The following is an 18,599-nucleotide window of genomic DNA, read 5'->3' as shown; positions in this document are numbered from 1 at the left end:
TGCTAAAGAGAGGATAAAGTACAAAACGTAGGGAAGGGATCAAAAGTTTGGAATTTTACAAAGTTTATCACTGTAATTCCTTAGTCCTTTCTGATATGGTAAATGGAAGTCCTGACAGGCCTTTGCCTCTCCTTTTCCTTTCTTTACCAAAACCTACTGCATCCATTATGCCATCAAGTGCCCTGGCTTCAACCTGAACATACAGAACATCAGGAGACCTTTGTCTCAAGAAGACAATGAGTTTTTCCCAGATTGGATGCTATGTATTTCACTAAGTTTTTGCCCTGTCCTGGAATGTACCTTACCAGTACAGCTAATTGAGTCTGCTATAATCTCAGCAACTTGATTTTCCCATGTAAACTGTAACAAAGCTGGGCCAAGACTGGCAGGTTTTAGGGCAGGTCCAGGCAAAGAGATCAAATCATTACTGTTTATAACACATATTCAAGAGACAAAATAGCTCCAAAACATGAGATTTTTGATAGAATTAAATGATTACAGTATAAGGCCAGAGAAGCAACAGGGCTCTTTTAGTATATATTGATATAACTCAACAGTTTCAGATATTTTCAGAGCATCTACCTTATGCTCAGTAAGATACTGTGATGGACGCTTTTGATATAAACATACAAAGATGAAAAAGATGGCCCATGTCCTAAAACAGCTCACCATCTTATGCAGGAGACAGACAGAGGGAAAATTCCCTTCTGCTGCCATTTGGGGCCTCTGGAAAGAGGACTGTCAGGAGTCAGAACGACAGAGAATAATTGAAGGAACTTGTCTAGTCAAATGTTAGACTAGAGCTACTGTGTGGGAGACAGGCCTTTACCACATTTGACATACTAAGGTAAGGAAAACCGGCAACCTCATAGATTGTAACTGGACCTCCAGTGCAGGGTATAACTTGAAAACTGCCAGTGACAGGCATATGTAAGCAACTAGCTTTGGTGACCACAGGCAATGAATCCATCCTCTGGGTCTCAAGTTTCATCACTTGAGGAAGGTGGAGGAAGAGGACTGGTATAATTGGAGGGATGACCTTAAGTCACTTTCAGTTCTAAATTCTATGAGTAGAGGTTCTTTCCCTGTCAAAGCACATATTTTGATACTTTTCTGTTCTAATTTCTTTTCTCCCCCCTATTCCACTCAGCAAAATTTCACTAGGAACTCAAAACGGGAATGCAGTTAACTCAGCAGCCTCTTCATCATCAGGTGACGAGGCCCTAGGGCTGACCAGTGTAGACTATGAACACTACACTTGTTGCTTCCTAACACTTTATAAAGAAGGGGATTTCATCACCTTCCTTAGCAACACATTCTGTTTTCCACAGGTGATGGCTTTGGGTGGTAGTATTAACAACTACCAGAATCAAGAGATTTAGGTTTCTGTCCCAGATTTTTATTTCTTATTCCTGTGTTCCTTGGCAAGACTGTCCCACTCTAAGCCACAGTTCTCATCCATAAAATGGAGGTGTTGACAGAAGCTCTCTGCCTACCTCAGAGGGCCACTGGGAGGAAGAAATGAAGTGATGTGGGTATACAAACACTTTGCAAATGACAAGGGGCTAGAAAGATGTAAGGAATCGATTAAATTATCATTATGTTTAATAACCACAAACCTCTTTTTTAAAAAGTGACTTCAACTCACCCATTCATTCACTATGTACCAGGCTCTATTTTAAGCTCTGCTGCTATACAGAAGAATGAATTGGATAAAGTGCCTGGTCCTATGGATTACATTTTAGAAGATACATTCAAAATTAATCACCAAACTGCCAGGCAGTAATAAACACATGAGAGTAGAGATTGGTTGAGGGCAGGGAATTATTAGTTTACATTGAATAGTCATGGGAAGGCCTCTCTAATGGACTGAATGAAATAAGAAAACAAGCCATAAGATCCTCGGGGAAAAGAATATTCCCGGCAAATGGAAGAAATACAAAGACTCTGAAAGAAGGGAACATGCTCGGTGTGTTCCCAAAACCTCCAGGTGCCTACCTATACTACTGAGAAGTGCTTACGATTTTAAAACTGCGAAACTTTGGGTAAAAACATAGGAACCTCTGATGTTCTGGCCCAGGATTGCTCCCATCCATCCCAACCCAGCTCCATCAAGGCAGGCTGTAACTACGTGATACAAGAGGGCTTACATTCATTTGCAGCAGTGGGCAATGCCCATGGATGAACCTCACAAGCTTTACATTAAGTGAAAGAAGCCAGACACAAAAGACTACATGTTATATGAGTCCATTTATATAAAATGTCTAGGAAAGATAAACTCATACAGACAGAAAGAAGATCAGTGGTTTCCTAGAGTTGGGCATGGGAGTCTGAATGAAGTGTAAAAGGATCCAAGGGAACTTTCTGTGGTGGGAATATTCTAAAACTAGACTGTAGTGATAGTTGCACAAGTCTATAATAAAATCATTGAACTGTACAATTAGTATGGGTGAATTTATGGTATGTAAACAACACCTCGATAATGCTGCTCTTTAAAAGTAAAATTTTTAAATTATTTGTAAAACCAGTAGGTTCTCATTTTACATTTTTTATAATATAGATATATAAGGAGTTAAAAGTGAAAATTCCTCAGGAATGCCTGATAAAGACAGCAGATTGAACACAGGCATCTATTTCTTAAAATCTCACTAGAACTATAATAAAAGATTGGCCTTTTAAAGGCATTAAATCCAGAAGGTTGGGGAGAACAGGACAGGAGGCAAGATCAGCAAAGGAGGTAATGACAGATGGATGAACAGTAACTGTCAAGGAGACTGAATCCAAAGCGGATGGTAGGCAAACCTGAAAACCAATCTACATATCTATGCTGCAAAATCAAGACAAGGAAAAGAGAGTAAATATTTTAAAAAACAGAGAATCAGTCCAGGAAGTCCAAAAAAACAGAAGCTGCAGAAAGAGAAAACAAAGAAGAGAGGGGAAGATATCATTAATGAAATAATTCAGGCAAAATTCCTAAAACTGAAGGCTTAAGTTTCCAGGTTGAAAGAGTCCACAGAGCTCCGCACAAAATAAACAGGTGAATATAGGGATGTAATTATGAAATTTCAAAGTGACGGGGACAATGAAGATGCTACAAGCTTCCCAAGTGCAAAAGAAAAAAACAGGTCAGATACAAAGAAGCAGGAATAAAATAGTTTTGAATTTGAAGAGTCAATGATGAAAGATGATAAAAGTGAAATGTTTTCCAAATTCTGGTGGAAAATTGTCAACCCAGAATTCCATATTTGGCCAAATATCAATCAAATGGAAGAGTAGAATAAAGGCACTCCATTTTGAGACCTGAAAGATATTAAATATTTACTTCCCATTTTCTTTCTCAAAGCTACTGGAAGATGGGCTCCACTGAACTGGGAAGCAAACTAAAAATGAGGAAGCACTGCATAGAGAAAATAGAAACTCCAACAAAGAAATGCAAAGAAATTTCAAAGACAATAGTAAAGGAAGATCCCAGAATGACAGTTATTAGTTATTAGGATTTCAGTCCTATTCAACTTTTTAATCTAACACTTGGGTAAAAATAATTTTTAAGTGACTATTCTTAATCACCATCAACCTGGGAGGTAATTATAGTTAATATTTGGTGTTTAGCCTTCCCAAGGGTGGTAAACCTAGATCATCACACATCCAAACATGCCTTTATGTTGACCTCATGCTTGAATGCTAGCTTGATTAGGTACAGAATTCTTCATTCTGAATAATTTTCCTTTGTTCTAAATAATTTTCCTCTTACCTCTGAAAATATTGCTCCTTTGACCACTATTGCTAATAAGAAATATTAGCTGTATATTTGCTGTGAAAGCTTTGAAGTTCTCTTTATCCTTGCGTCTCTTTATAGTTATCTGACTTGGTAACTGATAGGCCCTTCCATCTGAAGACTCATAACCTTTCTTTAGCTGAGAGATTTTTCTTCTATTCTTCCAGTGATTATTTTTTCTATTCTAGTGTCTTATTCCTCTAATTCTTCCTCAATCTCCTTGAATAATTTCCTGTTTCTGTTATTCTCCTATTTTCCATGTGTTTTTATATTTCGTATCATTAATCTACTCTCATGTGCATTTTTTAACCCTTAGGAATTTGTTTCTTTAACCATATTTTTAATTTATAAGAATTCTTTTTTTAATCCTCTGATTGCTCTAATTGCAGTGTGTTTTTGTGGATGTAACATCTATAGAACCTCTGAATATATTAGATTTTTAAAAATTTTCTTTCCTGAATTATCAATTTCCTCTGGGTTCAGTTTTGTTTCTTTATCTTGGTTCTTTTCTTTAATGCTTTGTTTCTCTCAAATGTCTAGGGATCCTTAGCTCTGCTTTTATACTTATCAATGAAAAACCAGATTAATTACTATATACGACTAGCATGAGTTTCCTCAGTAGTTATGTAAGTCTATTTCTCTGCTGTCCCCTCCTCTGAATGGGAGGTCTGATGCAGTCTGTATGTGAGTTACACAGATGTGGTAATTGGCAAGTGTCACTTTAGGGTGTGTTGGCACAGAAGAGTATGAACAGTAGAGATTCCTCTCCTCCCAGTTATCAAAAACATCAGAAATCTATCCCTGGGATGCAGAAATTAATGCATTTTCTTCAACTGCAGAGCTACTTTTCCTTTTTCCTCTACTTTACGCCTGTTGTAGAGATCTGTAGTTAGCTCCAGTTCTGCTCTTCTTCTCTCTTCTCTCCCTGTACCCACACCAGGTGTTCTCCTCAAGTAGGCAGTTTACTTTCTTCAGAAAAGTATCTGATTTAAGCTTAGGATCAACTTTCTGGTACCTTTTGCTCACTGTAACATGGATACTGCCCCTGCTGTTTCAATTACAGAATTTAAACTAATTTACCCTGTAAGATGACCTAAGACTCCTTCCTGTTTTTTATATATATTCTCTCAGACCCTTTTCTCTGGAGCTACTCCTATCTTCCTAGGATATTTCTCTTCCCCATACATACAGCAGCTGTGCTTTCTGCTGCTCCAATCAATCTGATCTTATCTGCTTTCTACCTTCCATGAATTCCTGACAATGGTTTATTAACTCCCTGTTTTTTGTTTTGGAGCACTGTTTTGAATTCATTTTTTATGTATCTTTTCTGAAATTAAGAAAATTAGCAAAGCAAGAGAGATAAACACATGAATTCATCCCATTACACTGACCCGATTTCCAGAGGGATCTTTCTAAGATGGTAGTTTAGACTAAAATGCACAACTAACTATATCATTTAAAATATTTCCTATTTAAAATATTTCCTTAGCTCTGGCGCAGAGCCCAAGTTCTTGTGCTTGACGTGACAGATGCCTAACAACTTGGCTTTTGTTCATGTTACCTCACACAAGAAAGCACTGATTGCCCTTTTCTCATTGCCTATATTTACCTGACACTGTATTATCAATCTTTGTTTAAGTGTTCTGATTCCTCACTAAATTGTGAAATCAAGAGCAAAGACCTTACCAGTCCTTGACTCTTGAGCACTCAAGGAACCTATCACATAGTAGATGATCATTTTATAAATGCGAATTCAGGCACCAAAGTGCTATATAATCTGAGAGATGGATCTCAGACCAATGAGCCACAAATAAAATAATTTTAGAGCTAGAAGAAACCTTAAAGGTTATGTTTATTAAAATGAACAAATTGTTAGGGCTCAAGAACCTTGTGCAAACTATTCTGTACTACCACGCAGAATAAATCACTCCATCAAATATGACCCCCACTGTACATTACTCATGTACCCCTCTTGCAGTCCTTATCCTTCTATTCTGTTGTTAATTTTTTCTCAAGGACTAAGTGCAAAATTCATCTCTGTATCACCAACACCCGAGCACAAAGACAGTGCTAAGTAAATATCTATGGTATGAATGTATAAATGAATGTTGAGGAGAACTGAATTTTGTATTGGTTTCTACTACTAACTCATTCAAGGATAGGGAACAAGTCACGTTCTCTTTCTAAGTCCCAATTTCTTAGTTTGTATCATGGAGATTACAATCTTATCCAATTATTTCCCAAATCAAATGCAATGATCTATGTGAAACCAATATGGAAAACAATGCCATGTGACCACAGTACAAACTATATCCCCCACATAAAACTAGTAAGGAAACAGAGGACTAAGCCACAGGGACAATGTTCTGAGTTGGGGGAGAAAATGTCCTTGACGACCTGGTGATTTTAATCGCAGATACTAAACATGTACAGATTTTTACCAGGCAGGTGTTATCCTCTCTGCCATATGGCATGAGCCCCAGGGCTCCTCCTCCTTACTAAGGAACAACAGACCTAAGGCTTTACTGCAGTCTCCTTTTATAAGACCTCTCTGACATCTTCTCTTTCAGTTCCCTGCCACAGTGAAAAAATCCAGGACAGGGACTCAGAAGACCCTAGTTCTAGTCTGACTGTGCCACAACAGCAATTATGAGTCTTCAGGAAAGTCTGTTTTCCTACCTGTGAAGTGGGGAATAATACCTTCTTCACAAGGTAATTGTGAGGACTAATTATACTAATATATATAAAGTTATTAGCACAGTACCTGGCATTTGTTAGCTACTTAATAAATAATAGCTGTTATGCCTCCTATAAAAGCGTAAAGACATTTGAGCCACAAAGCACAGCTCAGCTTTGGTTAAGGCCTCTTCTTCAATAATTTACAGTTCAATAATGGGGAGAAACTTCCAAGGATCTTAACATTAGAAAATTCTTCCCCACCTTTTAATTATATCTCTTCCATTTGATGAAAGAATGACTCAGGGGAAAGAGATGTAGACTGGGAAACCTACTGCCATTAACCCTTCTCAATTTCAGTTTTACCATCTATTATACAAGGATGATAACCCACCTCATTAAACTCCTGTAAAGATTGAAAGAGATAGTGAATAAGAAAGGATGCTACAAGGCAGTATGCTACAAGGCATTGGACATGTGAACATTTTTTTATCACTGATTACAGTAAAAATGACTCAGAATAAACTAATCCCCAATGCTGGAAGCATGATTCAAAGTGTTTGAATGGTAACTCAGTATTGTGTTAGAATGTATGACTCCCCCCCCTTAAAATTCCTCAATAGCTTCTCGTTACCTTTAAGATAAAGTTAAAATTTCTACATGATCTGACCTGCCTACCCTCCTCATCACCCACCTCTAGTCCCTTCGCACTTCACATTCCAATCATAACAAACCACTTGCAGTTCTCTGTGCAAGCATACCTCACGAACCTCCTTGCCTTGGCACATGCTGACTATTCTCTGTCTGGAATACCCTTCATAATTCTTCCCCAAGATAACTAACTCATTCAGCTTAGACTTCACCATCAAGACGCTTTCTTTATACATCCAACCTTTCATTCAGTAAATGGTTACTTGCCAGGTACCATGGATCCAGCAATTGGCAAGTCAGACAAAGCCCCCAGCCTCATGAAGTTTTAGCATGCTGCACTGCAACCATTTGTGCCTTCATGTCACTCACAAGACTGGGAGATTAGGAGTTGCGATAATGTCTGATTCATTCCTATATTGCCATTTCTCCACACGGGACTTGGCACAGAATAGCGGCTTTACAAATGTTTAATAAATCAGCATGAAATAACCAACCTTGCACAAGAGATAACACTGGATGTAAAGAATGGCAGTATTCTAGCATGTAAGTCACAGCTTACTAGTTATAAGACCCTTTGGAATACATCAACATCTCATCTCATAATCTGCACTGGAAAATAGAATTTGTAAGTTGTGAAGGGCAGAGGGACCTCTGAGGTCACCAATGACTCCTATAACATTCCTTCCAGTGATAGGGCATTCACTACAACTTCAGAGGACAGAATGAATGACCTTAAATTAATAGAGTCTGCTCCCTTCAACAATTAGTCCTAATGCTGGTTTTGTAGACCCAAACGACCCAAAAGAAGGAATTCTCTTCTAAATGCAGCTATTTGAAGACATCTCCAGGCAAGGTAAAGTGTATCATCCTCATTTTATTGATGAAAAAACTGAAGCTCAGAAAGGCAAATTGGCTTTCCTAAGGTTCAAAGCTAAAACTGAAAAATGAGTCTAGCAGCCAGTTCTTCTGGTACCAGGGTTAGGATTTCTAGAGCATTAATAAATTAAAGCTGGAAGGGATGCCTACTCATTATTAAGTCCAAGTCCTTTACTCTGAGGCCCAGGGTGGGAAAGTGACCAAGATGAGTGCCCCCCAGCCCAGGCTCTGCATCTACCACACTGACCTGATCCCTAAAAATCAAACCTGCCCATATCAGAATAGAGGAAATAAAGGCTTACCAAAGTGTTAGAAGAATTATAATCCTCAGCTGATTTATCTGCAAAAGAAAAAAGGCAAGGGACTCAGTCAGTAAACAATTACAGTTAATCCTTTCTTGAGACCTAAGGAAGCCTATTCAGTAAAGCATTTGCCAAGCTCAGAATAATAACAGTGTTACTAGTACTACTGGCCTAATACCATGCTAAACACATTATACACATTACCTCCTTTAATCCTCACTACAGCTCTGAGTACTATTATTATGTCCACTTTTATAGATTTGGAAATTGAGGTTCAGTGAAGTGACTATTATTATGCCCATTTCTATAGATCTGGAAACTGACGTTCAGAAAAGTGAAGTAATTTGTCCACAAATTACTTAACACACAGGTTATTAGGAGTCAAGATTTGAATCCTGTCTAATTTTAAATACCATGCTAGAACTATACCCATGTTATCAGGCCTCAGTGATCAAGGAAATTTCCTGCATTCTAAGAGAAAGGGAAAGAATTCATGGCTGGCATCACCCTGAGCCATCTGTAACAAATCATGACCAGCATATGGCTTTAGCCTTTAGAAAGTATCCTCCTACATTCATGTCTAGGACCCACAGGGAGAGAAAGACTAAGCCTTAGAAAAAGAAATGCATTAGTCATGTCAAGTATAATTAAAGGTAGGGTCGCGGCTTTCTAGGTGGCGCAGTGGTGAAGAATCCACCTCCTAAGGCAGGGGACACGGGTTCGATCCCTGCTTCAGGAAGATCCCACATGCCTTGGAGCAACTAAGCCCGTGCACCACAACTATTGAGCCTGCGCTTTAGAGCCCGTGAGCCACAACTACTGGGCCCATGTGCTGCAACTACTGAAGCCCACACGCCTAGAGCCTGTGCTCCACAACAAGAGAAGCCACGTCAATGAGGAGCCTGCACACCACAATGAAGGGTAGCCCCTACTCACCACAACTAAAGAAAGCCTGCGCACAGCAACAAAAGACCCAACACAGCCAATTAAATAAATAAATATATATATACACAAATAAATAAATAAGTAGGGTCTTATTTCTAAGAACAAATCCAAGCTCCCTTAATCAGATAATCTGTATTTTATTAATTTTGAGGTACATATATTTTTTACATTAACATCTCTGAAACAGAGATGTGTCCTACAATCAAAGCAGCTTCTTTTTTCTTTAGTGGCCTGTAAAATAACAATACATCTTAGACGTGATAAAATATGAAACAGACCCAGTGGAGATCTCAGCAAGAAAATAAGTTTAAAGACCAAGTATTGTGTTTGGATTTATTCTTTAATTCCTAAAAGTCCAAGAAGAAATTGATTTCACCAGTCAGAATTAAGGAGAAGAAATATTATATCAAATCCTACATCTTCCTCACTAAGAAACAAGCCCAGAGAACGTCCAAGATCTCAGTTCCATCACACATGAAAGTGTCACGTATAGCTTCTTTGGTCCTTTGACAAATTATGATGTTCTTAAAACAAACCCTGAATAGCCAGCTATACCCTGGAGAAATCAATTCAGGATATAGCTTAAAGATAATTCACTTGTTTTTCTTCCCAAAAGCACATTCTATACCAAGTGAATCTAGGCCTTCACTGTAGCACCCGCAACCTTATATACTTGCTAGTATTTTTGAAAACTGGGTATTCTGGTAATAAATAATACCCACCATATAAAAAATAAGTAAGTTTGCTCCTTTTATATGTGATGTACAATTTCTAGATACAAAAATCAAATTCCATAGCACAGAATGACATAGCAGAAAGTACTTCCAATCCCTTCATTTTACAAATAAATAAACTACGGTTTAGAGGAAAAGAAACTTGTTCAAGGTTACATAAATCAGTGATAGAGTAGGGATAAAAATCAGAATCTGGGGTTGTCAATCTACTCTAGGTTTTGCTTATCACATTAGCTACTAGTTGGTACAGAAAATAAAGTGCTGAAAAAACAGGAAACTCAACAAAAAATTGGCATGGAGGATTGTGCTTGGGTTTTAGACAGTAAAGGATTTAAAGGCCCAAGTAGAAAACATGTTTCCAACACTGGTGTATCACTCAACTGATATGTTGAGGCCCTGTGAATAAGTCACTTACTTTCCCTGAGCTTAATTAATTTCTGTGAGTCTGCAAAATGGGGATAATAGTCCTCGCACTGCCAATTTCTCAAGGCCATCATGACAATCAAATGAGACAATTTATGTACAAGCATATACAAATTGAAGTAGTGTTATCATAAATAACAGAACGAAAAGAAAAGAAATAAGAAAATGAGAGGTAGGACATTAAAAATAACTGTGCCATAAACAACAAGGTCCTGCTGTATAACACAGAGAACTATATTCAATATCCTCTGATAAACCACTATGGAAAAGAATATTTTAAAAAAAGAATGTATATACAACTGAATCACTTTGCTGTACAGCAGTAATTAACACAACATTGTAAATCAACCGTACTTCAATTTAAAAAATTTAAGGGGCTTTCCTTGTGGCACGGTGGTTAAGAATCCATCTGTTAATGCAGGGGATACAGGTTTGAGCCCTGGTCCAGGAAGATCCCACTGGCCACGGAGCAATTAAGCCCGTGTGCCACAACTACTGAGCCAGCTAGCCACAACTACTTAGCCCATGCACCACAACTACTAAAACCTGCACATCTAGAGCCCCTGCTCTGCAACAAAAGAAGCCACCACAACGAAAAGCCCACGCACCACAACAAAGAATAGCCCCCACTCTCTGCAACTAAAGAAAGCCTGCGCGAAGCAACGAGGACCTAACACAGCCAATAAATTAAATAAATAAGTAAATAAATAAATTTATTTCAAAAAAATTTAAAAAAAACTGTGCCAAATATACAGTTTTACCTGGAGTTGCCTTGGTCTTCAACTTACAGAAAACAAAAAATCCCTCACATGTGTGTGCATGTGCACACACACACACAAACTCTTTTGCACAAATTTATACACACAGAAGTAGCTGTATAGACACATTTATTCATTCTATACATACACACTCAATGTAATTCATTTATGCACGCGTGGAGGAACATACGCACAATTACCTGAATGTGTATATCTAAATTCATTTATAAACACTTACGTGGCCTTTAATTCCAAACATATGCAAACCCACAGAGCTATGCTTCCATATACATAAACAGTATTTGTATACAACTATACACATACACATAAAAACAGATTGTTTCAAAGACTTCGCTGCTGAGGCTTTCAAAGCCAGCTTCTAATCTGAGTCTCCACAACAAACTCTTGAAAACACAAGCCCTAATCTAGAAAACTTTCCTACCCATCACCCCTTAACCCCAATACTGCCTTGGAATGACCCAGTCCCCCGGTGGAAGAAGTGAAACAGACCCAGTGGAGCCAGACATCAGGAAGGAAATATGCTAGGAACACATATGACGCTCTACTGGGCACCACCATGCAGCATGAGCCAAGCCGCAGTCTGTCATCCTCACCATCTGTGTTCTTTGCTGCAAGCCAGATACTTGCTGGGGAAAGTATCCTTCAAAATTAGCTAGTTCGTCCTGGTTCTCACCTTCCCCAACAATACTGCCCTTTGAAAGAGACAATATAAACACCAGAAAAACCACTGGACTCAGAGTTAAGACCAGTAGTTAAGAGACCACTAGCTTAGCCACGTTAGAAAGGCATTGGGGGCTCTAAAGTCTGAAACAAGAGGAAGCTGGAAGTGGTATATACTAAAGATACTTTTTGCCCAAACATTCTAAGATGCTATATACAAGGCAAGTTTCCAGAAATGTAGGCCTTCTTATGACTTGCCTAAGGAAAGAAAAATCTCTCTGCTACAGAAGGAGATGCTCCAAATGGAATTACTACAAGCAAGTGGTAAACTGAAAAGGTACTGGTCCGGGAATTAGGAGACCTGGATTCTAATCCCAATTCTGCTATTAAAAACATTCTGAAAAACACAGTCCCTTATATATATAGAGAGAGTACATCTAAAGAACATTTATTATTACTGGCCTATTTTTAATCTGACTGATAAAAATTAGTTCCTTGAGGAAGAAATTGGGCTTGCCTACTCAAATGTGTCATCACATAACTTACTGATATTGAAAACAATGATGATGGTTATGGCTACATTTCCATGGTGCCGTTTTACAACCTATAAAGAACTTTCACATCAATGAGCTCATTTATTCTCATTACAACCTCTTGAAGATAGGAATTACTATTCCCATTTTGAAGCTCAAAGCAATGAAGTAACTACTAGAACCTAGTGAGTATCAGAATCTAGATCTTCTAGCACAAAGTCTATGTTCTTCATAAGTAATATCATAGCAGTTTTTAAAAACATGCAGTTTCAGAGTAAAGACTCAAGTTGGATGCAAAAATCCATAACTGTGGCTCTCAAATTCCAAAATGTCATCTCAGTGAAAGTGCCATTTCCACTCTTTCCAATGCTTTCTTCCTTCACCCCCACATCAACAGGCACCCACCAAGATGAAAACCTTTTTCTCCTTGACTGCCTTGGACACAACCCCCTTACCTGTAAAGCTCATGTACTTCTGGCTGTTGGAGGTCTTCTTCGAGTTATAAAATTCCAATACATCCAGAACAGCCTGTGGGTTTTTCTTCTGCTCCGACTTAGTGATATTTGATGTCTGAAGCAAGCGGGCCCACTGCTCTGGCATCCCCTATAAGAGAGACATGCAAGGCTGTCAGCAAGGCACAGTCACCGGGACCCTGAAGGAGATTCAGAACTAACTCAGATAGCTGATAGCAGCTGAAGATGAGTTTAGTCATCCCTTTCTCTCTCTGCACTCAGAGCTCTACACAGGCCTCTCTTATAACACATAGCTTACCATATCAGTTATTTCTTGAGATGTTTGCTCCTTCACCAGGCTATTCCTCCTTCAGAGTAGGAATCACATCTGATTGGTCTCTGGATCATCAGTGCCCAGCACAGAGCCTGCTGCCAAGGGGCCACTGAACCGAGGTCTATTTAAGGAATGGAGATTCCCCTTCTCTAGTACAATTCTGGAGGGGAGGAAAGTGTCCCTCTCAAGAATATTAGATAGTAATGAGGGTCTCAGGCAAAGACAGAGGCATCAGGAAGTCTGGAAAGGATTAAATCTAACAGTGCACAGTCGGAACTCTGAAAGGCCAGAGGTCTTTCTGTGACCCAGGACTTACTGTAAACTCGCCTGTGACAGCATCAAAACCAACATGAATTGTGTGCTCAAAATCTGAAGGAAGAGAAATCTCCGGCCGTTCCTTTTCCTTCTTTTTATTTGCTGTAAGAGAAACAGGAAAAAGGAGACAAAAACAAGGACTTCACTACATTTTTAGGCTTATTTAACTCTTTATTGAGCTCTTAGCTCCTTTAGAGGCCAAGAACTGTGATATAAATCCACGTGTATTTACAGAGCCCAATGCCAGACCTATATTGGAATAGATTCTCAATGCATGATTAAAGGCTTAATTTTTCACTGAACTAAAGGCAGAAGCAGAAAGAACATTCATCAGAATGCCCTGGTTCTACCACTAATGAGTCACTTGATCCAGGGCAAGTCACTTCCTTTTTCTGAACGCTGGTTTCCCCATCTGCAAAACGAGAAGACTCGATTGTCTCTAAAGAGCCTTCCAACCTAGACATCCTACGTTCTCTGAGCTTCTATAACCTGCTTCTGCCTGTTTGATCCTTGATTATGGACCACTTTAAGGTTCTCTACATTACAGAATTTTAGATTTGGAAGTTGTTTTAACAAAATAGCTAATATTTTATCAAGTGCAATGATTCAAGTTCCTTTTTTTTCTATTACAGTTGATTTACAGTATTATATTAGTTTCAGGTGAACAATAGCGTAATTCAACATTTCTATAGATTACACGCCATTTAATTATAAAATATTGGCTATATGCCCTGTGCTGAAAATATATCCTTGCATCTTATCTATTAATTCAAGTTCTTTATATGTATTAATATTCACTGTAGCCTCACAGCAACCCTATCAGTTACGCACTATCACCCTTATTTTGCAGATAAAGAAACTGAAGCACAGGGACTAAGCTATTTGCCCGAGACTAAATGGTTAGTAACTGGCAGCAGTCAGACCCAAATCCAGGGAGTCTGGCCCAGGCCCTGAGCTCTAAACCAATATACCATGCTGCTTCCCTAGGTCAAGACCTTAAAGAATTATTAAGTCCAAATATTTGTAATCATCAAGGGCGTTGCATACAGTAGATGTTCACTAAGGTTCTGCTGATCTGGCACAAAAAGCTTCAAGATTAAAGAGTTGTCGTGCCCTTGCTGTACCCTTGTGTTCCCCCAAAAGTCATATGTTCTAACTCCCAGTATCTCAGAATGCGACTTTAGGTGGAAACAGAGCCATTACAGATATAATTATTTAAAATATGGTTAGGTCAAACTAAGTAGGTTCAGCCCCTAATCTAGCCAACGTCCTTATAAAAAGGGGATATTTGGAGACAAATGTACTTAAGGAGAACACCTTATGAAGATACAGGCAGAGATCAGAGCAATGCTTCTTCAAGGTCAGCAAATCACCAGAAGCTAGGGGAGAGGAATGGAATAGATTTTTCCTCACAGCTCTCAGAAGGAACCAAGCCTACAAAACATCTTGATCTTGGATGTCTAGCCTCCAAAACTGAAACGATAAATTTCTGTTAAGCCCCCTAGTTTGTGGTAATTTGTTGTAGCAGCTCTAGCAAACCAATACAATCCTTTTCCAACTAAAAAGAATTTCAGGTCTTGGTATCAGCAAGACCTAGTCCATAGAGCCTCAAACCAACTGTGTGACAAGTAGGGTAGTGATTCTGGTGCCCATTTGACAGAAGAAACCAGAGGTTCCAAGAAGTTAAGCAGCCTGCCCAAGGTTACAGAGCAAGCTAGAAGCAGATCTGGGGCCAGGACTGAGGTCTTCAGACTCCCAATCCACTGCTATATATAAAACAGAAACTAATAAGGACCTACTGTATAGCACAGGGAGCTCTACTCAATATTCTGTAATGGTCTATAAGGGAAAAGAATCTAAAAAGAATGGATATACGTATACATATAACAGATTCACTTTGCTACACACCTGAAATTAACACATCGTAAATCAACTATACCCCAATAAAAATTTAAAAAATAAAATGAAATAAAAGCTACAATTTCACCAAAAAAGAAAAAATCCTCAACACTAAGAAAGCAACCCAATTAATGAAATAGACAAAAGACCTGAAGAAACACCTCACAAAGAAGATATACAGACAGAAAACATACTCAACATCATATTTCATTGGAGAATTGAAATTAAAACAACAATGAAAAACCATTACACACATATTAGAATGGCAAAAATCCAAAACTGACAACACCAAATACTAACAAGAATATGGAGCAACAAGAATTTTCATTCATTAGTAGTGGGAATTAAAACAGTACAGTCACTTTGGAAGACAGGTTGACAGTTTCTCACAAAATTAAACATACTCTTACCATATAATCCAGCATTTGTGCTCCTCTGTTATTTACCCAAAGGAGCTGATAACTTGTTCACACAAAAACATGAATGTTTGCAGCAGCTTTATTCATAACTGCCAAATCTGGAAGCAACCAAGATGTCCTTCAGTAAGTAAATGGATAAATAAACTGTGATACATCCAGAAAATGGAATATTATTCAGCCCTAAGAGGAAATGAGCTATCAAGTCATGAAAAGATAATGAGGAACCTTAAATACATATTACTAGGTGAAAGAAACCTATCTGAAAAGACTACATATTATATGATTCCAACTATCTGACATTCTGGAAAAGGCAAAACTATGAAGACAGTATAAGGATCAGGAGGGATGAATTACCAGAGCACAGAGGAATTTTATGGTGGTGAAACTATTCTGTATGATACTATGATGGTGGATATTTGTCTTTATATATATTTGCTCAACTCATAGATGTACAACACCAAGATGAATTCTAATGTAAAATATGGACTTAAAGTGAACATGATGTACTGATATAGGTTCATCTATTGTAACAAATGTACCACCTTGCTATAGGATGTTGGTAGTGAGGTAAGTTATGCATATGTGGGAGCAGGAGGTTTACAGAAAATCTGTGTACTTTCCACTCAATATTGCTGTGAACCTAAAACTGCTCTAAAAAATAAACTTCTTTTTTAAGACTTTGAGAACTCTGCTCTACAAACTTATATCCTCTCCTTTATCTCCTACTACAGGCATACCTCATTTTACTGTGCTTGGAGTTACCGCACTTCACAGATATTATACTTTTTACAAATTGATGATTTGTGGAAACCCTGCATTGCCAGATGATGGTTAGCATATTTTAGCAATAAAGGATTTTTTAATTAAGGTATGCACATTATTTAAATATAAATGTACACTTAATAGACTACAGTATACTGTAAACATAACTTTTATATGCACTCGGAAACCAAAAAAAAAAAATTCATGTGACTCTTTTTATTCTGATGCTCACTTTATTGTTGTAGTCTAGAACTAAACCCACAGTATCTCCAAGGAATGCCTGTATTTATGTTTCATGCATTCTACACCAAATACACTGAACCAGTGATGGTTCACCAAACATAATGGGCTATCTCACACCTCTTCACATTGTCTCAAGTTATTCCCTTTGCCTGTGAATCCTGCCTTTCCCTTTCCCTTCCCTTGCCACCTCACCACACAAACTCTTTTATTTTTCCTTGTCAGATCTCAGCTTAAAGGTCATCCCTTCTGTGAAGTTTTCCCTGATCTCTAGTTTGGGCGGTTCTTCACCATCTCCCCTGTTCCCACAGAGGGAACCATTAAAGTAATTGCCTGTTTTAAGGGTCTATTTTTCCAATCAGAGTGAGTTCCAAATGCAGGGGCCATGTCCAGTGTATCACAAATCCCCAACAGCTAGCAAAAGCCAGGCATAAAACAGGTGCTCAGACACTGAGTGAAGAAAGGAACAAATGATCAGACACCTTACTCAACCTGGCAAGGAGTCTAAGGAATCTGCCTAAGACATGCAAATTCTCTCCAGGGCAGGAATAAATGTTTCATTTTTACCAGCTCTGACATGACTTTCACAATCCTGTTTTAAAATCCTGCTCTGTGGTAGCTCAGCACACTGGCCAAAAGATATTCTGAAGTCCTAATGCCTCCACAGACCCAACATAACCCTGATAAAAGGGAGCAAAATGGTGGGGCGGGAGCGGGGTAGGTGAGACGACAAGGAGGTCTAGAATTCAGGCCAGTTTTGCCTCTACCACATCATATAGTCCAGGTTCTCAGAATTCTCATCTGAACAATGGGGAGAATGAACTAGATGATCTTAAGTGCCCTTTCAGTTCTTACATTCCAAATGTCTCTGAAAACAGAAAGATCAGCACTTTCAAAATCCTGTAACTACATTTCTTCCTGACTCAGCATCCCACAGTTTTAAAAGGTACTTCATATACATCATATAATCACCATAATCCTGAGAGTAATTTTTAAATGGAGATTAGGAAACTGAAGCATGGACTTGCCTACAGTTACTGAAGTAATTTAAGTTCAAAAAGTGTGGCTTCAGAGCCAAGGCCCTTTACATTCTATTACATTACCTCCCCTAAAGAATTTCAAGTTGAATCAAGAAAATATACTTTGTTATACTGAGGAAAAGAAATAACATTAAATAAGAACTTACCATGTACAAGATACTATAACATACAATATTTTTAATTCTTACAATCCTATAGGATACATTATTACTACTGTCATTTTACAGATGAGGAAACTAAAAATCAGTTAAATAATTTGCTCAAGATCATACAGCTAGTAAGAGCTGAGATTTGAACCCAGGTCTGATTCCAAAGCTTCTTCCTTTAGTATCTTAATGAGAACCATTTGCCTACATGCCAATTGCTAGGGTTTAAGCTATTTTTACACTTGGCAATTTCCCTTCCAGAAGCAGCTGCTTTGAGAAAGGGAATGGTTTACTATGGCCCAAATTAAGCATTCATTTATAACATAAGTCTATCTATCTTTCTAATAGCTAGAATACATGGCACATGTCTTAGGGCTTTGGAATTGCTTTCTGTTTTAAATTTCCTCTGATCTAGTCAATTTAAAGATTGCAGGTAAGAACACTTATGCTATTTTTATGTTTCACTGATTTTTATGTTTTACTTAGATTTTTGTTTTACAGTTATATATCTTATATTTTTATATATTATTTCTATGTTATTAATATGCCATATAATATATCATCACAGGCATGGAATGTCAAATAAAAAAGGAACTCCAGTAATGGAAACACAGATAGAGAGTGGTTCAGAGGATGAA

The 18,599-nt window shown here is 38.1% G+C and overlaps 1 protein-coding gene across 11 annotated transcripts in view; it reads right to left on the bottom strand.

Annotated features, from left to right (window-relative positions):
* Positions 1–18,599, bottom strand: part of PAK1 (p21 (RAC1) activated kinase 1) — a 137,268-nt gene that overhangs the window by 32,429 nt on the left and 86,240 nt on the right. For all 11 annotated transcript variants that reach the window (XR_009055447.1, XR_009055448.1, XM_057748791.1 and 8 more), the window contains 3 exons: positions 13,457–13,557; positions 12,810–12,957; positions 8,281–8,318 (listed from right to left, as the gene is read on the bottom strand). Coding sequence is in view for 9 of the 11 variants with exons in the window: in XM_057748791.1 (XP_057604774.1) it covers positions 8,281–8,318; positions 12,810–12,957; positions 13,457–13,557 (287 nt within the window). In the remaining 2 variants the exon portion in view is untranslated. The remainder of the gene's footprint in view (positions 1–8,280; positions 8,319–12,809; positions 12,958–13,456; positions 13,558–18,599) is intronic.

This window comes from Hippopotamus amphibius, chromosome 9 (assembly GCF_030028045.1).
Source record: "Hippopotamus amphibius kiboko isolate mHipAmp2 chromosome 9, mHipAmp2.hap2, whole genome shotgun sequence".
NCBI lineage: Eukaryota > Metazoa > Chordata > Mammalia > Artiodactyla > Hippopotamidae > Hippopotamus > Hippopotamus amphibius.
This window is presented reverse-complemented; position numbering and strand designations above follow the sequence as displayed.